Source organism: Erythrolamprus reginae, chromosome 5 (genome assembly GCF_031021105.1).
Source record: "Erythrolamprus reginae isolate rEryReg1 chromosome 5, rEryReg1.hap1, whole genome shotgun sequence".
Taxonomy (NCBI): domain Eukaryota; kingdom Metazoa; phylum Chordata; class Lepidosauria; order Squamata; family Dipsadidae; genus Erythrolamprus; species Erythrolamprus reginae.
Genome location: NC_091954.1, coordinates 49,766,838 through 49,788,889, shown reverse-complemented (window position 1 = coordinate 49,788,889; position 22,052 = coordinate 49,766,838). Strand labels below are relative to the sequence as shown.

Here is a 22,052-nt window from a genome sequence, read left to right as displayed (position 1 = left end):
ATTTTATGTGCTATGCTTAGATCGTGTTTAAGGCGATGTAGTTCTAAGCTTTCTAAACCTAGGATTGTGAGTCTAGTTGCCTAGGGCAGCGTTTTCCAACCCTGGCAACTTGAAGATATTTGGACTTCAACTCTATACAGGCTCACTATTCCCCCCTCAGAAACAACCCGGGCTTGAGTTCGTCTAAAAATAACCAAAAAAACCCCCAAACGCGTCTTTCACTTCCTTTTCTGCGGAAACTCTCAACCTGCTCTCTTTGCTTCCAAAAAAAGCCGGCTTCGCGGGGTGAGGTAATTCCCCCCTGGCTTTGCTGGCCGGCCCCCGGCTCCCTCAATCCCCGAGCGCGCACGTGCGGCCAGTGCTCCAAACGCGGAGGAACCGAGTTTTCTCAATCTCAGGACCGGCGCTGCCTCGTCGGTGGGGAGTGGTTTGTGAACTCCTCCCGCCGAGCGCCTAAGGTTTCAAGCCCGGTTGTTTACCAAGTAGTCGTCGGATGAACTCCTCCAGTCCAGGGCCGTTCCCGCCTCGGTCGTCCAAGTTGACGAAGTGCGGATCATGTTCGCAGCCTGTTACTTGAACTTCCTCGTCTTGGGGTTGAGCGCCGTGGGAAAACAAGCCGCAGCCCTGGGCAAGTAGTGATCTTTGGGTTGACTTTGAAAGAAAAGAGCGGCGGAGAGTGGCAGCTAAAAAAAAAACCCCACAACCGGTCGAGCCCGAGTTCTTGGGAAATGTCCTGGAGGTTCCTTATATGGAAGGAAAGAAAGGCTGTCAGTGGGTCCGCTTCCCAGCAGAGGCGTTTTCGGTGAAAGAGTTGACGGGCATTTGACATTGTTTGTTGAAGGCCGGCTGTGAAAAGCGTATTTCTCGTTTCCTGGTCAACTTTCGGAATCCAGCCGGTCATAGGGACTTAGGTGGAGGGGAAAAAAAGGTTTAATAAGGGGTTAAGGGAGGGAGGGCTCTCTGCCTCTCGAAAAGGTCCATTGCTGTCACGAGTAATGATGCTGAGCATGACAGAAAAAGTTGAGCTTGGTGCCCCTGTGGAAAAAAAGGCTATTTGTTAAAATGAAACACTTGTACTCATGTTTGAAAAGAGAGAGAGACAAAGTGATTAGGTTTTCTTAAACTGAATTATTATTATTATTTAAGTAATTATTTTATTATTTATTAATTTGTTCACTTTAAACCCATTTTTTTCCTTTCCCTGTTAAGTTGCCCACAATTCTTAACTGTCCAAGAAATTGTCCTTAGTTTTGCCAACAGTTAAGAATTGCGGACAACTTAACAACTAGAGGGGAAAAATGGGTTTAAAATGAGAAAATGAATAAATAATAAAAAGTTTCTTTTGAACTTTTCACGCTTACGCACGAAGTGTAGAGGTAAAATAAATGGAAGTGTAGAAGATGGAGTTGACTTTCTAGGCCCAGATCTAGATGCTTCTGCTATTTAAGCAAGAATTGTCTCCCACATGTTGCAAAGAAATCATTGATATTTCTGGGGAATTGACTGCCTCTTTCTAACTTCAGTCCTACATCAGTTTAGCCACTTTCCACATCTGATACGCCTTTTAATAAAATTTGTTAGTCTGAGAAAGTGTCACTACCTTGTTTCTGATTTATGGATTCTCTTAGTATAAATTAATTGTAAAATAAGATTCCGCATTCTTTATAATTGTACTTAATAAAACTAAGAAATTATCGGGAAATCTCTCTATACTAACTTTTTAAAAATTATTTGTAGACGGACATACTCAACAGATCTCTAGGCATTCGACACACGAGATTATAATCCCTAGAAGATTAACAGACAGGGAGAAGCGTTGGACACATTCTAATGAGGTTTGTTTCTATTTAAGTAATTTTTATTCCTTTGATGCTCCTCAGATAATATGCTACAGTATTTAACAATGTATATAAGTAGATAAGACAAGCATTGTTGGTCAATCTATATATTAAACAAAATCAATAGGAATAATAGCACCATATTAATTTAGTTGCTAGTGCCAGACAATTTAGGGTACTGCAGAACCGCTACTAGTATTAATAAGAAAATATTTTATCACACATTTTATCTTTGGTTGTTGTTGTTGTTATCAACATGGTTCGTAGCCAGACACAACAATCCTATCATTCAGTTTAGGAGACTCCAGTGCTGGATATTCCAATATATATAAAGACTGGATAGTATAACTGCCATTTGAAGAAAAGAACCCTTCCTTCCTTCTTTCCTTCCATCCTTCTTTCCTTCCTTCCTTCCGTCCTTCTTTCCATCCGTCCGTCCGTCCATCCATCCATCTATCCATCCATCCATTCATCCATCCATCTTTATGGAATAAATGTCTTCATGGCAGGTCTAGAATGCATAAATTAATCTATTTGAGATTAGGAGTTGGAAAATTTTGGATCCAGCAGATCTGTTAGAGTTCTCTGACTTCAAAGAGAACTAGCCTTATATCCAAGAGGAAATGGGAGGAATCTGAATAAGCCAACAGCCATGGAGCATGTTGATTGCAATAGTAGTAACATCATCATTGCAATCAAATCAAGATTGTGACGCAGTAGTTAGAATGCAATATTTGCATTCGATATTAGGTAAACTCTGCATTCAACTGCCAAGAGTTCGATCCCAATCGGCTTAAGGTTGATTCAGCCTTCCAGCCTTCTGAGGTCAGTAAAAGGAGTGCCCAGATTGTTGGGGACAATATGCTTACTCTGTTAACTGCTTAGAAAGGGCTGTAAAGCACTATTGCTATTGCAAAACATGCTGGGGAAAGATGGCAGCATATTATATTCACCATATTAATCCATCAAGAAATTCAATGAATTTAGCTACATCGTCAGAATATAATTTATACTATGTAGATCTGCATTGGACTAATGTCGTTGTATGTGCATTGCAGATTTATATTGGGGCTTTCTAACCGTATACATATGTATATGTAACCTGAATAGGATTTGCACCTCACCTGGCATTTGCCAGGATTTACTTTATAAATGGCATCCTCCCTTCATAGTGACTGTGGCATCTCACATCAAACTGTAGATCACATTGTGACTAGCTCGTAAATAATTGAACACCCCCAATTGGTGGTGGGGAATGTATGTTTAGTCGCGTGATGGGACACATGCACAGAGCACTGTTGTATGTTGTTTGTATTGTGTTATGTGTGTACAAAAACCAATAAAATATATTTAAAAACAACAACAACATTGTGACTAGCTGTAAGCAGGGAACATATATCGGTCCAGTATCTCCCCCCACCCCCCCAGATAAATGATGCTGTGCTTCAATGGTTAGATGGCTTAAATATTGATATCCAAATATCAAATATTTAAGATTCATATTTTACTGTGTTTTAAATCTAGATGAAATGTTAATTCATATTGTAAGTCCATGTCTGTTATAACATACATAAATAGTAATAGCACTTAGACATATACGACTTCACAGTGCTGTACAGCCTCTCTAAGCTGTTTACAATCTGGGTCCTTTTTTTACTGACCTCGGAAGGATGGAAAGCTGAGTCAACCTTGAGCCGGTGAGAATCGAACTGCTGTCAGTCAGCTGTCAGTAGAAGTACACTGCAGTGCTGCATTCTGATTGCACCACCACTGCTCTTTTAAATTCGTACGTACATACATACATACATACATACATACATACATACATACATACATACATACATACATAATATACTGTACGTATATATATATATATATGTACAAACACACATTTTGTTTTTAGATGCATCTGCCTTGCAGAATATAGTAAAACATACAGTATATTAAATGTCAAGTCAGACTGAGCTGTTTGATTTATTTTCTGGTTAAAAAGTAAGCATAACTGTACCAGCATAGGGGTTTTTTCTAAGCAACAGCACCATTTTAACAAATTGGTGAACTACATGTCAAATGCTCTTTACGTATATGTGAATATATATCTGATTATATTTCAGGAACACTTAGATGATCAGCTATCTTACTTGATCCAAACTGGAAATGGAACACACATTCTGAAATTAAAGAAAAATAAGTATGTTGGATGCAGTTCTGAATCTTTTTTCTACTTTATTTTAACTTTTTTTGAGAGAGAGATATGAGACTTTCACTAAAATAAGCAGTTTGAAAAATAAAATGCAATAGAAGAAACCCTTTAAAGAATGGCATTTGCTAGCATTAGAAATCAGATAGAAATATTCTATTGGAAATGTGATATTGTAAAGAAAAACCAGAATGTTCTTTATTTCACAACAACTGAGAAATTATGCTAGATTATGGACTGAAATAACTTTATTGTAGGTGCCTGAGGAAAGAAAATATTTTGGGTGTGGATCCTATGTTTTATGAGCATATGTTATCAGAATGAAAAGTTTTGTAAAATGCAGATGGCTTTTGCAGATGAGAAACAGATGGGGTTTATGAAAACCCAGTCTAGATGAACTGGATCTAGTTCAATGAAGCATTAGGTCATAACAGTGAAAATGGATACAAATCTTCCTTGTCATTTCAGAACATGTAAGGACAAAGAATAATCAACAAAAATAGGAGGGACAAGTTAAAGCATTACTTGCTAATAGTATCTTGATAAATACATTGCCAGTTAGTAACTGTAATATGGTAGAGTTATACAACAAGCAGCACCTCATGAGTAATATGTGTGAAAAGCAAAAGACCAAGAAATCTATATCTAAATTTTAAAAATCTTACCTTAAATCGTATACTATCTATTGGAACATCTCCATCACTCTATTTACATGAGATGCATAATTGGATCAATGGGATAATTAAATGTGACTTAAAACAGCAAAAGAGGTTAATTGACTTGATTAGTGTTCTTTCATTAAGGAAATCAGAATATAATGGAATGGAATGGAATGGAATAGAATAGAATTCTTTATTGGTTACACAAGGAATTTGTCTTTGTTGAATATGCTCTCAGTGGCTGACTTGGGCAAGCATAGGAATAGCTTGTGAGAGTGACTCGGGATATATAATATCTTGGTAATATCTACTGGAAAGCTGCTTGCTCAAAATACTTGGCATTTTAAGATTATTACACAATAACCATTGTAGAATTAATTTTGGCACAATGATATTGCAGAGCTAATCTAGCACTAAGCTCCAAGGCACTGCATAGTTATTTCTTCTTTTCCATCTTGATTTTGCCTTGAAACATAAATTATGAAAATAATAATAGAAAAAGATCAAAATATTATAAATGCAAGATAATATTGGCAGGCTTTAATGAATATAGCAGGGTAATTGCACATAAAAGTGAAAATTCCTGGAGTCTGTTATTTAGGTAATGAAAGTGTTCCTTATTACTCCTACTGACTATGGAAAGTCTTAAGATGATGGAAGGATAGCACTGTATAGCATTATATTCTGAACACTGAGATCTTTGCTAAACTACATGGGATGCTTCTATTTCTTGTATTACCCAAATAATGAATATTAATTAACTATTAATGATTGGCTATGAATCATTATTGTATTGTTAATTCATTGCTTAATATTACATTTTAACATTACATTACATTATGGATTAATAGATTAATAGATTAATAGCACTACCCTTGCTTAAAATGATTAGATTTTCATATTTTAAAATGCTTCAATGTTTACTTAATTCAAATTCAGCTTATATTTCATTAAAATATTGGTATGTGGGTAAATTTTATAATGAAGTTGACCAGTTTATTAAAGTGTTGTAGTATTATCATTCATTGAAGAAAATCCTGCATCTTAAAATACTATGAATTGAAATTTGTTGCAGAAACCTTCTTGGGGAAAAGTTCACAATATATACTTATAATGAAGAAGGCAAGCTGGAGAGTACTCCTGTGAAAACTCAGGTATGTTGCATCTGTGAAGAAACCAACTTTTCCTTTTAGTTTTTATTATTAAAGGCAAAGGTTTTCTCTGTCCGGTTGTGTCCAATTCTAAGGCGCAGAATTCATCTCCATTTCTTAGCTGAGGGAGCCAGTGTTGTCCAAAGACACTTCCTGAACCCAAGCTGTCAGCTTTCCAGCTGTCAAGCTCAGCATTTTTAATTGCTGAGCCATCTGGTTTGATAAATGAGGGGCATGAACAATGAACAAATACACCTCCTTCAGTTCCTGAAGCAAAGGTAAAAAATAAATGAATAAATAAGGCTTTGAGTTGTACAAAACCTTTTCCAATGGCCGCACTTGCTGACTATGGTGTGAATTGTATTCTAACATGTGTGAAGCACAAGAAAAAGATAATATCGTTCCATTGCAGAAAATCACTTTTCTGTGCCAAGATTATTTTGTCATATTTAATTTTTGCAATACACTGTATTTTCTCCTTTGTCGTGATGATTAATAGTCTGGGAAGTTAAACAATATATCTTGAGAAACTATATTCTTTTACTTGCAGCATTTTTATCAAACAACTAATAACCAATTTTATAAGAAACTATTACTCAATCTGAACTTGCCTGTGAATTTGAGTTGCAAATATTTCTGACTGATGTTCTATGACTCCCACAGAAGTCCTAGATAGCATCCCCAGAATATTCATCCTATTGGGACATTATGAATCTAAAAAATACTATACAATTGACTACCTTTGAGCCCCAGATTAACCCATTGCCATTGGTGCCAAATGAGAGTTGAGTAATTAACTTGGTAATTTGTTATCTAAGTTGACCTTTTTGCCAATAACTTTATCTTCTACATCTTTAATAAAAATGTTTTTTTGAAAACTTAAAAAGTCTGCCATTCTAAGGCATTCTTGGATTTGAACCTTGAGAAAATTCCATTCCAAAAAGAAGTGCAGGATTTTTTAAAAATATATATTTATTTATTTATTTATTTATTTATTCATTCATTCATTCATTTATTTATTTATGTTTATTTATAGGTGATGATACTACAGAGTCAGGTAGTGAGTTCCATGCATTAACTACTCGCATTTGCTTCAGTCGAGTTTAGAGCAGTTTACTTTAAGTTTGTATCTGTTGAGTACTTATGTGTTGTTGTGGTTGAAGCTGAAGTAGTCCTTGACAAGAAGGACGTTGCAGCAGATGATTTTATGGGCTATGCTTAGGTCATATTTCAGGTGACATAGTTATAAGCTTTCTAAACCTAGGATTGTCACTCTAGCTGTGTAGGGTATTCTGTTGCGAGTGGAGGAGTGGAGGGGTCTTCTAGTAAAGTATCTGGACATTTTCTAAAGTGTTTATGTCCAAAATCCGGTGTGGGGTCCAGACAGATGAGCTGTATTCAAAGATTGGTTGGGCAAAAGTTTTGTATGCTCTGGTTAGTAGTGTGAGATTCCCGGAGCAGAAGCTACGTAGGATTAGGTTAACAACTCTTGAAGCCTTTTTGGCGATGTTGTTGCAGTGGGCTTTGGCACTTAGGTCATTTGATATGAGTATTCCAAGGTCTTTTATGGAGTTAGGGTTGTCTGTAAGGTCTTTTTTATTAAGCTTGTATTTCGTGTTCTGATTCTTTTTGCCAATGTGTAGGACCGAGCATTTTTTGGTTGAGATTTGGAGTTGCCAGATGTTTGACCATTTAGACACAAACTCAAGATTTTTCTGGAGACTAGCTGTGTTATCGGTGGTGTTGAAAAGTTTTACACAATTACTTGTAATGTGATTGCAAAGGTCATAGAGTATGAAGAATGTTGGTCCTACTACGCTGCTTTGGAGTACACCACTGTTAACAGGAATAGGATTATATATGGCACTCCCTATTTTGACAGCTTGTTATCTGTTTGTACTATCAGATTAGATCTAGACTCCCAACAAATCTGAAGTGTAGCTTCTCACTGTTTGAGCCAGTTTAAACATTATGAGTGTCTTGATTGAATTTTATGCAAAACATAGTATCAAAGACTACTCACTTGTATTGAGTTTGCCTGTCCTGGAACCCGCAAGGCCTGGAGGATTTGACTATTAAATTATTTGATATACATTTTTCTGCAGAGATAGTTAACTCTTTGATACTGCGTCTCTTCTAATGCAGGAAAGTTTTTTTTTTTAATTGGGGTAAGAAACTACATATCCAGAAAGCGATTGAAGTTACCTAATTCAATGGAAAAGTCCTGTGAAAATCAAAACTAGAGTGCCCATTGTTTTGTATTACACAAAATAGTCCTTTGGCTTCAGGTTTACTTACCGGTAACTAAAATAGCAGCAATTTAGTGTATGTATTACACGAGCAAAAAACAACAAACCACTTCACATATTGCAACCATAAAACTGTAAAAGTCCTGTCACTATATCTTTTATATAAAAATGATTCAGAGAACTATTACTGTATTTTCCAGACTATAATATTGTTCTGTCTGGGTCCCCCCAGAAGCCAACACCAACCAAAAAGAGTAGCCAGACACACTGGAAAAAAGCAAAGGCAGTTTATATAATTCCAAGCAAACACAGGTAACAAAAACTGTTCTTACAGACAGGAACACTCTGAAGCTTCACAGAGGTTTCACGAAGGCCAGGCAATAAAACAGGATTCTTGTTGGCAAAAACAACGCTGGAGATAATAAAACCCACGCCTCCCCCAAGTCTTCCAGACTTCTAGGCCACAAGCCAAAATCAGAGACGCTGAGAATCGAAGCAAGGTCACACGACTCCCAGTTGATAACTCTCCACAAGACTGTAAGGGCGGGCCTGCCTTTTCAACCCTGCTGAGGAGAACCACACCCAAACCCAGCTGTTGCCAATTCAGGGATGTCTGCACGTTGCTGCCTCATGTCTATTATAGCATGTGCGTCTTCATCCAATGAATCCAGGCTACTAGTTGGGGAGAGCCCCCCCCGGGGGTCTCAGGCTGCTCTCCCTCCTCCTCTTCCTGATGTTCCTCTCCCCCGTCTGCCTGGTCCTCCCCCTCCTGTTCACTGTCCTCCTCCTCTGGGCATGGATCCGGCAGAGATCCAGCCGGTCCCTGAGGAGCCTCAGGCTGAATCACAACAAATATGCACCCTTTTCCTTCCTAAAAGAGGCTGAAAATTTGGGTGTGTCTTATACTCCAAATGTAGCTTTTTCGAAGCTATTTTTCCCAGCCATAACAAGGTGCTAACTATTTTCCTGGCTTCCTACTCCCTCCGAATAAGTTTTATTCCATCCCTAAGTCTTTGCAGGTTTGTTTTTATTCCTACTCTGCCTGAAAAAGGTTTTTTTCAACCCTGATGAGGTGCTAATGGTCTTCCCAGCTTGAAGCATTTTTTAAATTCATGCTCTCTCCCAAGTAGTTTTTGCAGCCCTAAGTCTTTGCAAGCTTGTTTTCATTCCTACTCCCTTCAAAAAAAAAAATTTCAGCCTTAACCAGGGGATAAAATAATATGCCAAAGCTGAACAGAATAAGGACGCTAGCCAAATGAATACCTAGTAGTTAGATTTTTTTTGCTATTTTCCTCCCACAAAACTAAGGTGCGCCTTATACTTCGAAAGACACAGTATACCTTAATTGTTTCAAACCATAACAAGAAATAATTTTTAATAATTCATGCAAAACCTTCATCTCATTTTTCTGTGAGACATGAAGGAAAGAAAATGAGAAACCTCCATGGTAAGCATGCCTTGGAGATTTATCATCTTTCCTTTCACACCTTTCCTTTCGCGTGTCCTTCATAGGAAAATAAAATGGTTGGGTTTAAGTCCCTGAATGGAACCTCTCTTTTCTTGGCAGGAAGAAAAGCAGGAAATTAAGACTATGTATTGCTCTATTACTGTTGTGGTTCTGTTGGTTTTGATCATGTTACAGTTTTAAGGTAGCAGGATAAACATTACTTGCATTACAATCCATAAAATTGTATAACACACGTTTTAGGAACTGAGTAAATACAGATAGTCCTTTGGTTAGAGCTGTTCAGTTAGCAACTGCTACAGTGACACAAGAAAAAAAGTGGCTTATAAGTAGTCCTTGTTTTTATAACTATGGCAGTATGATTAAAATTTGAGAATCCATTTGGGAACCAGCATGTATTTACAATTATTTCGGTGTCCTGTAGTCAAATGACCTCCATTTATGACTTTCCCAGCTAGGTCCAACAAGCAAAGTGAATTGGGGAAGCAGATTGATTGATTGATTGATTGATTGATTGATTGATTGATTGATTGGATTTATATGCTGCCCCTCTCTGAGGACTCAGATTTGCTTAACAACTGCACAGTTCATTTAACAATTGCAGTGATTTACTTAACAACGATGGCAAAAAAAAAGATCGAAGAATCAGACATGACTTCCTTAACAATCACCTTGTTTAATAACAGAAATTGCAGTCCCAATAGGGTTCATAGGTTGAGGGCTACCTGTATGCAGTGAAGGGCTACCAAAATTTTACTACCACACTGTGGGCATGACTTATGCAGGATGCCCTGCATTTTCTTTCATCTTTCAGGGCAAATTGGGTGCTCTGGGATGGAGCTCAATTTTCACTACCCCACCGTGTTCTCCCCCGTCCGGGCAGCAGCCCACCCCACTCGTATGGCATTTTTATTTCCATCAGATAATAATTTGGATCTGTTCTTTGCCTTATGAAAATTGCTGTTAATTATCTGATTTCAGACTCACTGTTACTACCGTGGAAATGTTGAAGGCGTTCCAGATTCCCTGCTTGCTCTCAGTACCTGTGATGGCCTTAGGTATTCTTCTTCTTTTCTTCTTGTCAGTACTTGCAGACAAGTAGTTTTCAATACAACAGAGGAAAGTGAGGCCCGGGGCACTTTCATATTCTGTGCTAATTTGAAACAATCTCTGTGGTTGATATTCCCACAAACATAAGTGGTTTTGAAGAGTTTTGTTGAGAAATAACTTTCTTATTATCCTTTCTATTACTACATTCTACTTATGTTATGTTAATATGTACTATAATACTATACTTGTTTGACAAATAAATAAATAAATAAATAAATAAATAAATAAATAAATATTTCTGACTCAACTGTGGTATAGCTGAACCTTTTGTGCTATTTTTTTATGTTGGGTCACCCAATCCTTTGCTTCTGAGCTTTCACTCAAATAATTTATATTTATTATTGGGGAATTTATTTTAATTCTTCGATTAGTACCCAAAACAAAATGTTTTGTCTGTCTCATTCTTTAACACTGGAATACAAAATGAGATAATGAGATAACTAAGATCCCCACTCTCCTCTTCTTTTTATTTTTTCATTTAATCATAGAAAAAAAAGGGTTGGAAAAGCTCGAGATTGTCCCATTCCACAACCATAGCAAATATAACATCTTCATTTTGCTATGATGGACTGTTTGGAGAATAAGAATTTTTTAGGATAGTGCAGGGGTATCAAATTCAAGGCCCGAGGGCAGGATCCAGCCCACAACTTGTTTATACCTGGCGATGGGGCTGCTCAGGATACAGTGAAGGACAGGCCTATGGTACCTCTGCCAGGGAAAACAGAGCTCGGGAGGGACATGTGCGGCCCTCACAAGTTCCATTTTCACTGGCAGAGGGATGCAGAAGGTCGTCCAAACTGGAAATGGGGCTTAGGAGCCCATTTTCGCTGGCACAGCCCACAGGCCACCATAGGTGCCCCTGATATGAGTGACGTTGAGCTGGGCACACCCATCCCATTCCTCTGAGTTCAAGCACAACCCTGATATGACCTTCAATAAATCGAGTTTGACACTCTTGTTAAAATGGATTGTAGCAATAGCTTAGGAGCAGGATAGTGATTTTTCCTCTCCCAGTATTTCAGTTCAGCAATGGTGAAAATAATCATGGGTCATGTTCATGTTACATTTGAAAGTTTGAAGGATCCAGATGTGTTAGGATTGTAATTCTTTTTTTTTTTCAATTTTTTTTATTATTTTTCATAAAAAACAAACAAATACATACAAACAATGAACATAAAGTGGGGGGGTGTTTCCCCCGCTTCTTATGAAAGTATACATTCAAATATAGAAAAAGAATACATAATTAAATATATGTTAACTATTATATAGAAAGAAAATTAATAAATTTGAGTTAAAGTTTACAAATCTTAATATGGGTGTTAGGTAGGGTTAATATAACATAATTACCAAAGAAAAAATACCTTTAATATAATCCTAATTACTATAGTAAAGTAGTATCAAACCTTCAGTCCAAACAGTAAAACTAAATTCAACTATGATACTTCAAAAATCTTAGTATGTTGCTTATACTTATACATACATTACTATATCATAATCATCAAAAAGTCCTTTTAAACTAATATTAATATTATTATCACCTAGGTAAAAACTAATACAAAAAAAGATAAAAAAAAACAACAACTAGAGATATATCTTATTTTTTCTTATCTATCCATTTGTAAACATTGTTCCATGTTTCATAAAATTTAGTATCCTCTTGATCGTTTAATCTTCTTGTCATCATATCCATTTCAGCGCAATCTAATATCTTAGCTATAACCTCTTCTTCCTTGGGGATTTCCTCCCCTTTCCAGTTTTGCGCATATATTATTCTAGCCGCAGTTAATATGTGTATAATTAAGTAAAAAATTTCTTTCTTATAGATCTGGTTTGTAACACCTAATAAATAAAATTCCGGGGTATTATCTATATCTTGCTTTATTATTTCTTTTAGTATTTTTTCAATCATCTTCCAATATATTTTTGCTTTGCCACATGTCCACCATTGATGATAATAAGTTCCTATATCCTTCTTACATTTCCAACATATTGGGGATGTTTTGGGAAACATTTTTGCTATCCTATTTGGTGGGAGATGCCATCTATAAAACATTTTGATTTGGTTTTCTTTTAGGGAAACTGATTTAGTCATTTTCCAATTATTAATCCACACTTTCTCCCATGTGTCTATATCTATTTCCTTACCAATATTTCTACACCATCTTATCATAGTATCTTTTAAAGTCAACTCTATATTTTTATGAGCAATAAGTAGTTTATATATTTTCCCTATCATTTTTGTTGAGTTAGTGGTTATTAAAGTAGTTAAAGGATACTTACTTTTATTAAAAATGTAAAGAGTTTTATCCTTCTGATATCTAGATCGGATCTGGGCGTAGTGCCACCAATCTATTATTATCCCTTCTTCTTGTAGTTCAATTCTAGATTTAAGCTTCATCTGATCATTTAATAGTTCTTTATATCTATAAGTCATTTTCTTATCCTTTATAGACTTTGGATGCGTTATTGCTTCTAAAGGAGCTAACCAATCTGGGATGCTTAAGAAATGATTCTTCTTTATGTCTTTCCATACTTCTAATAAGTATTTCCTTAATGTATGCCTTTTAAAATATGAATGGTTTTTGTCCTTATCATACCATAAAAATGCGTGCCATCCAAGCATTAAATCATGTCCTTCTAGGTCAAGTGTTCTTTTATTATCTAAGATTATCCAATCTCTAAGCCATGTTAATGCAGCGGCCTGATAATATAGTTTCCAATTTGGAAGGCCAAATCCTCCTCTTTCTTTTATATCTTCTAAACAATTCATTTTTATCCTTGCTTTTTTACCTTGCCATATAAATTTTTTAATTAAATTTGTTAAAGTTTTTAAAAAGATACCCCCTGGGTTTATTGGTATTACCTGAAAAAGAAATAAGACCTTGGGTAAAATGTTCATCTTAATTGTTGCAATTCTTCCTAAGAAAGATATTTTCAAATTATTCCACATTGCTAAGTCTTTTTTAATTTCTGCTAGTAATTTCATATAATTATCATTTTTTAATGTTATTGTTTTCGCTGTTAAATTTATTCCTAAATATTTTACCTTTTTTACAGTCTTTATTCCAGAAATACTTTCTAATTTAGTTTCTAGTGTTTTATTCATATTTTTGGTCAAGTAATGTGTTTTGCTTTTGTTTATCTTTAAACCTGCTACGTTTCCATATTGTTCAATGGTTTGTAGTAAGGTAGGAACTGTTGTAGTCGGTTCTTCAATTATAAACATTAGATCGTCTGCAAAGGCCTGGAGTTTGTAGGTTTCATCTCCTACGGTTAAACCTTTTATTTTGGGGTCCGCTCTTATTTTAATTAATAGGGTTTCAAGGGTCATAATAAATAACAATGGTGATATAGGGCATCCTTGGCGAACTCCCTTGTTTATGTCAAGTATTGGTAATTGACTGTTATTCAATATTATATTCGTTGTTTGTTTTGAATATATGGTATCTATTAGGTTAACAAATTTTGGGCCAAATCTCATTTTATTTAATTGCATTTTTATAAATATCCAATTAACGTTGTCGAAGGCCTTTTGAGCGTCCAGAAACATTAGAGATGCCGTCTTGTCTGGGTGTTGTTCATAGTACTCTAGTATATTTATTACAGTTCTAATATTATTTTTAATTTGTCTCCCTGGAAGAAACCCATTTTGGTCTTGGTGTATTATTCCATTTATAACTCTTTTGAGTCTCTCTGCGTAAATGGCAATAAAAATCTTATAGTCTACATTTAATAATGATATAGGCCTATAGTTTTTAATTTTTTCTGGTTCTGTACCCTGTTTATGTATTAAAGTTGTCAGTGATTCTGACCAAGATTTGGGGATTTTTCCCTCAAGTCTACATAAATTAAAAGTTTCTAACATATGGTTTCTTATTGTTTCGTTGTCTATCTTGTACCATTCTGCAGGTATGGCATCTGGGCCTGTGGCCTTGTTGCTTTTCTGTTTTTTAATTGTTATTAGGAGTTCCTCCATTGTTATTGGTCCATCCATGGTGGCCTGTTGATCTTCTGTTATTTGTGGTAAATTTGAAGCCTCTAAATAGTTAAAAACTTCATCTTCAATAACATGATCTTTAGCATATAATTCTTTATAAAAATTATACACAATGTCTGCCTTACCTTCTGTATCATATTTTATTTTACCATCTTTATCTTCTAATTTTTGGATTAATTTTGATTGACTCTGTTTTCTAAGTTTATACGCTAGCCATCTGCCAGGTTTATTTGCATGTTCAAAATATTGTTGCTTTGCTCTTTTGATCTTTTCAGTTAATTGGTTTTGTTCTATAACTCTAATTTTATGTTTAATTACATTTATTTCTGTCTTTAGATCTCTGTTCTTAATGTGTTGCTGCGATAAGGATTCTAATTGTTTTAGTTCGTTTGTTAATTGTAAATACTCTAATTTCTTTTCCTTATTGTGTTTTGCTGTATAGGATATTGTTAAACCTCTTATATACGCTTTAACTGTATCCCATAAGTTCTGTGGAGTAGTGTCTGATGTTTTATTAATTTCAAAAAATATTTTTAATTCCTTTTCAATCCAATCCTTATATTTCTTATCATTTAATATATACCTATTCATCCGCCAGTTGTTCTGTTTATTATTCATCGTCATATAGACCACTATTGGGTTGTGATCAGCCCATGTATTAACGTCTATCTCGACCTCTCTTATTTGTTCTGCCACCGTTTTTGGTGCCCATAACATGTCAATTCTCGTCCAAATTTTGTGAGGATTGGAGTAAAAGGTAAATTGCCTTTTGTGAGGGTGTCTTTCCCTCCAAATGTCGCTTAGTAATAATTCCGCTTTCATTTTTTGAAAAGTGCTAGGTAGCAAATTTCTTCTTGTTTTTTTACCTTTTCCCCTTTTTTTATTACCTCCCCCTCCTGAGTGGTCTAATTGTCTATTCGTGATAGCATTGAAGTCACCTATTATCAATACATTATCAATAGCTAAATCTATTATTATTTGGTGTAAATTTTTATAAAATGTCATTTGGTCTTCATTGGGAGCATAAATAGAAACAACCACTAGAGGTCTAGGTTCAATATCTACTTGTACAATCAATATCCTACCCTCTTTATCCTTATATATTTGTTTGGAATTTATAGAATTCTTAACATACATCACTACACCTCTTTTTTTTTGGTCTGCTAATGCAGCATACATTTTTCCAATTTTGGGATTCAACAGTAATTTTTGGTTATCTTTTTTAATATGAACTTCTTGTAGTATTGCAATCTGAACATTTTGGTTTCTAATTTTAGAGAAAATTTGCTTCCTTTTTCTTGGTTCGTTAAGTCCATTAACATTTACGGAAAAGATTTTTAAGTCTTTATTCGTTGTCATTTAATGGGTTTTTTGGTTTCTCGCTGAGGTTGAACTCTTCTAGCACCTTGGTCCTGCTCTATTACTTGAGCAGTTGCCCCCAAGTTTTCTTCTTGCTGAGTTGGTAATTTTTCCCCTGGTTGCTGTTGAGCTAGTTGTAGTTGGACCACTTGTTGCTTACTTGCGTAGTCGGAGTGGCCAATACCACTCTGTTCGAGAAAGTACATGGCTTGTTCTACGTTTTCCAGTTTGTACCTTGTAGAACGCCATGTCAGAGAAAGTCCTTGTGGAATAAGCCAACGGTAAGTAATGTTTTCTTTGATCAAAATTTTAGTTAGAAAGTGATAATCTCTTCTGTTTTCTCTGACACTTCTTGGAACTTGCTTTAGTATCTTTATTTCTACTCCCTGACGTTGGGGCGGGGAGTTTCTTGAATGATGAAGTATCTCATCTCGCAACGCCTTTCTTGTAAACTTAATATGTATCTCTCTTGGGAGGTTGTGCCGACGGATATAGCTATTCGAGATTCTGTATACTTCATCGATTTCTCTCTGTAAAGCTATGGGGTCCTCTTGGAGTATAGCTCCAATAATTTCCGCCATAGTCGCTTTTAAGTCTTCATCTTTTTCCTCTTTTATATTCTGAAATCGAAGTCCGTACGAAGCTCGTTGCATCTCCAGCTGGTAATAGATTCATCATATCTTCTGTATCTCTCATCGGCTCTCCCTTCAAGATAATCCATTCTTTTCTCATTTTTATCAGATTGTTCTTCAACTTTTTTAACTCGGTCGTCACTTTCTTGAAGTGTTTGTTGGATCTGCTTTATCTGGTCTTTCATCTCGCCCATGTCAGCTTTCATTTGGGCCATCTCCACTTTAAATTCTGCCAAGTCAGCTTTTATGGCTTCTCTTTGTTGTGTTGCCTCCTCCTTTATGGCTTCTCTTTGTTGTGTTGCCTCCTCCTTTATGGCCTCTCCTTGTTGAGTGGCGTCTTCTTGTGATTTAACCATGAAGTCCTTCAGAGTGTTCAAAGTCTCATGTATAGTTGCAAGATTGGACTGCATTGTTTTGTCTTTGTCTTTATCTTTGGTAGACATGGTTAACACTTGATGCGAGGGAGAAGAATGCGGTGACACTTGTGGAGATAGGGTAGTTGGTGTAGTTTGTTTTTTTGTTGTTTTAACAAGGGTTGAAGTATGGGACATTATCAAATTAGAATCCACTATTTCAAATTTTAAGATTAGTTTCAATTTTATATGTAGTGAAAAGGAAAAAAAATTACTATAAATTCCAAATCTGTTCAATATATTTTGTTTCCCTTATAATATAACTATACCAATTCAGTAGCAATTCAATTAATAACAGAATTCAAAAAAAAGAAGGGAGAAGAAAGAAAAGAAAAAAGAAATATTATTATTTAGTGCCACAGAAAAAAAGAACAGGTATTAGCCTTTTCAAGTAAAAGGAAGACAAAAAATAAAAGAAGGGAAGGAATATCAACTATATGTAGAAAACAAAAGAAAGAGAGTTGGAGGAGAAACTTTAGGAGGAGGGAAGAAAAAGGAGAAGGGAAAAAAAATAAAGTAAAAAGAGTTGTTCAAAAAGGAAAAGAAGGAGGGTAATATTTTAGTTCAACTATTTAGAATAGAGCAGGAACCCAAGGTTTATTAACAATGCATATAGTTCAAACCAAACTTCTTCTAGTAATAGAAATGTCCAAGAATAGGGAAGAAAGTCAAAGAAGAATCAGGAAAAAAAAACAAATAATTATTCAAAGACACAATAACAGTATTATATACTTAAGTTCTTCTTATAAATCCTGTAGTTTTGCTAGGAAGTAGAGATGAAAATCCAAATCTCAAAAGGTAAAGTTATATTTGATTTCAATTCAAAATTCAAAGAGTAAAACAAATCCAAGGCTTGCTTGTGTTCAAAATGAAGTCAGTTTATTTTCCAAATTCAAGACAGGAACAAAGAAACAGATCCCAAGATGGAGTCAGGTTAATTTCCGTGCAGCAGGCAGATGTTAAACCAAAGAATTCTCAGCAAATAATCCAAAAGGTGTCAGCAAATAATCCAAAAGGCTCAGCAAGTATTCCAAATAGGTTAATCCAACAATAAGTAATCCAAAAAAGAAGTAATTTCAATCTCTTCTAGATTCCATTTAGTTCATAATTATTAAGTTATTTCATGTTGTGAAAAGGAGCAGCAGAAAAAAAAGGCAGCAAAACTGTGTTCCTCCGCTTCAAAAATTAAGTCCAGAACATTATGATTTTAAAAGTCTATTAACAACAAATTCTGATCATCACTAGGAATTTCCTTTAGCAGTTTAAATTTTCTAAATAGTCATGTCAAATTTAAACTATTTTGTTAAACCATAAAGTCAGAAAATTATTTTATAGGTTCCAAAGTTCACGTTCAAGATGGAAAAGTAAAAGTGAAAAAAAAGAATTAGGTCCGGCTGTTATTTGCGGATGAGTTTAAACAAGAAAAAACTTTCACTTTCGCCCTGGAGAAAAAAAAACTTTTACTTAGAACTTTTACGATCTTCTGGCTTTAAACACGAAACACAATGGAATTTTTTACCTTAGGTCCTTTCTCTGCTATATTCTTTTTCAATGTAGATGTAGATATTTATACTTTCACTTCTTTGATTTTATTCTTCCCGCTGAGTGAGGGGAGAAAGCGCTGGCCGGTCCTCTTAGACAAAGAGGAGCGGTTCTCCCGTCTCCGAAGCTGCGGGGCGAACCGCTGCCTCCGGAGTCCTGGCGATGGGTCCTCGGGCAGAGGAGAGCCCCCTGTTCATGGATCGGGCCATCCGGGCCCGATCCGATCGCAAATGCGACCTTCGGAGGGGGTAGAAGGGATTCGCCTGGCAGAGCCCTGCCAGACACGTCCCGCCGCGATCTCCACCAAACCGGAAGCCAGGATTGTAATTCTTAAGATTCCTTGGTTTTAGCTATACTGATTGACATTCTAGCATCAGAACAAGGCTGGATTGAAAATGGCTGATAAGAGACAGTGGTGTAGATAAAAGTATGGTTTACATCTATTGCCTTCCAATATTTGCTGAAGAAAAACTCTCAGTAGTCACAGCCAATAAGGCCAATGGTGAAGAAGAATGGGAGTGTGTATTTCAGAAACATTTGGAGAGCCAAATGTTCCTGTGCCTAGCTTACATTATTGCAATTTTGGAAAATTTTCTGGTCTTTCAAAATGTGTATACTTCTAGAAATTTTAGCCAGAACTGAATCTATACAGTTATACATTAATTCTCCCTATACAGTTAGTCCTCAAGGTACAACAGTTCATTTAGTGACTGGTTGAAGTTACTACCACACTGAAAAAGTGACTTGTGATCATTTTTCCCAGTTATGACCATTGCAACATCTTCATGGTTATGTGATTTACATTCAGGTGCTTGACAACTGATCCATATTTATTTATTTATTTATTTATTTATTTATTTATTTATTGATTGATTGATTGATTGATTGATTGATTCATTCATTCATTCATTCATTCATTCATTCATTCATTCATTCATTCAATTTTTATGCCGCCCTTCTCCTTAGACTCAGGGTGGCTTACAACATGTTAGCAATAGCACTTTTTAACAGAACCAGCATATTGCCCCCACAATCCGGGTCCTCATTTTACCCACCTCGGAAGGATGGAAGGCTGAGTCAACCTTGAGCCGGTGATGAGATTTGAACCGCTGACCTTCAGATCTACAGTCAGCTTCAGTGGCCTGCAGTACAGCACTCTACCTGCTGCGCCACCCTGGCTCTTATTTATTTACTGTTGCAGTGTCCTGGGGTCATGTAACCATTTTTGTGACCTTCTGACAAGCCAGATAAAATTAATAACCGTGTTACTAATTTAACAACTGTAGTGATTCACTTAACAAATGTGGCAACAAAAGTCATAAAATGGGAAAAACTCATTTAACAAATTTTTCACAGTAACATAAATTCTGGTTGTAAATCGAGGACTAAAGACATATCATTACATTTCATTATTGAGAAACTAGTAAGATTTGTACTTTGAAATTGCTACATATTATATTGTGGTACTTATTTAGAGTTATTTTTGTTTATACAGCTGGCCTTTGATTAAATAACTTTTTTGTCCTTTTTAGGGGAATCCTCTATATTGGTGACAAACAATATGGCATGGAGCCAGTTAAAGGATCAAATAAATTTGAACACTTTTTTTATGTATTAGATAAATCTCATGAACCTTTTTCCTGTGGTGTACAAAATGATGACCGGTATCATGAACATATTTTGAAATACACTAATATATCACATTATCCTTTCAATAAGGATACACTTCGAAGGGTAAATATATTTAAATCTTATTTTTCAAATATTGCATGCTTTAATCTATGCATTCTAGATTTTAGCCACAGCTCTTATGCTTTTAACAAATTATTTACTTCACACCAAGGAGATTTTTCCTTATTTTATTTCTTTCTGCAATTAAATAATGCTTGGGAAGGGAGTGGGGAACAAAGATAAAATAATAATTTAAAATTATGTATCTTTAGTTACTACACATGTAGTCAAATTCAGATAATTCTCTGGGGGGAAAGGGGGAAATGTACTGCTGCCTCACAGTTTGATTCCAAACCCAATTTGAATTGAAATACTGGAAGCAAACTACAAAGTTTAATTGTATTTGATTTTGAAAATAATTGTTTGACCGATCAAAATGAGATTGGTTATTTTCAGATAATAATAGTTCACATCATGAATTGGCTTCAAATGTTTGGTGTTAACTTTTTACTTAATTTTTAAAACTATCATTTTGAACTAATTCCAAATAAAATGGTTATGTAATAGGGGTCTGTTTTTAATTTTACAGAAAAGAAGAACTGTGCTGCCAGATAAACGATACATCGAACTCTATATGGTTGTTGATAAGAACAGGGTAATTTTTCTCAGCCAAATATTTTTGGCTTCCTGGTGTTATATCCAGAATTTCTCTGTTGCTCCATTGTTGATATGAACACAATAATAAGTTTTTATTTATGCCAGGACAAAAAGTTCAGTTTTGCCCTAGGCAAGAGATAATGGATGACTAATGGCCTTAATTTAATGATACCTAAGTTGTGTTAAATTGGTTGGTCCATATAAAAGTGCAGTATTACCTAACTTTAGATTTTGAATTTTTTGGTGGACTAACTTGCTATGGGATTTTTTTTTTCAAATTTTCTAATTGCCTTTCCTGATTAGAATGTCTTCTTTCTTTAATTTTCCTAGTATTTATTGAAAAGAACTATTGAAGCTATACAGAAAGAAACAGTTGAATTGATTAATTATGTAGATGGGGTAAGTCAGCATATTTGTTATTCATTTGTTATGTCATTTTTTAAGAGAATTTTTTTAAAAAAGGACAAGAATGTAATTTCTATAATTGAAGCTGGTCACAACATAGGTTATAAAAAAAAACAAACCCAAGGTACAGAAGCTATTTTTACATTCTGCTGCTGCAAAAATTAGATACTATTTATGTAACGTAATTCCATTTATAGCTAGGCTTTGTTTCACTTCATGAAATGTATATACCAAACGAAAGCAAATATATTTGTAACAAAAAGATTGTGAAGGAACATATATATAAAATGTGCCAGGGCCTCTTTTATTATTCTTCGGAACAAAACTTAAAATCTACTGCTGTCCTTAGAATTTTAATATTTATATTTAATATTGCTTGTAGCATTTTTATATTTCTTTTTTTATGTAAAACGTATATGTCAATTATATGTAATTAAATGTTAAGGTTGTTGCAAGAGGTAGCACAAACTTTTAAAATAAATAAATAAATAAATTTAGGTTAAGGTCCAGATATCTATTTTATTATCATTTTTTAATCTTGCCTACACAGAGAAACAGGTTTAAGAGTAAATGATCTTATATTTCCTGAACTGATTGGGATTTACAACCTAAATCTTTTCTGTTCCGTGTGATTGCCATTTTACCCAGTATTAACAAACAGAGCATGTTAAACAATGTAATAATCTAAGATAATTAGGATACAC

General features: G+C 35.1%; 1 protein-coding gene across 1 annotated transcript in view; it reads left to right on the top strand.

Moving 5' to 3' along the window:
* Nucleotides 1-456: 456 nt before the first annotated feature.
* Nucleotides 457-22,052, top strand: part of LOC139167730 (disintegrin and metalloproteinase domain-containing protein 9-like) — a 46,034-nt gene continuing 24,438 nt past the window's right edge. Inside the window, exons 1-8 of the mRNA XM_070752546.1 lie at nt 457-628; nt 1,738-1,835; nt 3,953-4,029; nt 5,773-5,851; nt 10,544-10,620; nt 20,148-20,349; nt 20,876-20,941; nt 21,274-21,342. Coding sequence (XP_070608647.1) covers nt 556-628; nt 1,738-1,835; nt 3,953-4,029; nt 5,773-5,851; nt 10,544-10,620; nt 20,148-20,349; nt 20,876-20,941; nt 21,274-21,342 — 741 coding nt within the window. The 5' untranslated portion in view covers nt 457-555. The remainder of the gene's footprint in view (nt 629-1,737; nt 1,836-3,952; nt 4,030-5,772; nt 5,852-10,543; nt 10,621-20,147; nt 20,350-20,875; nt 20,942-21,273; nt 21,343-22,052) is intronic.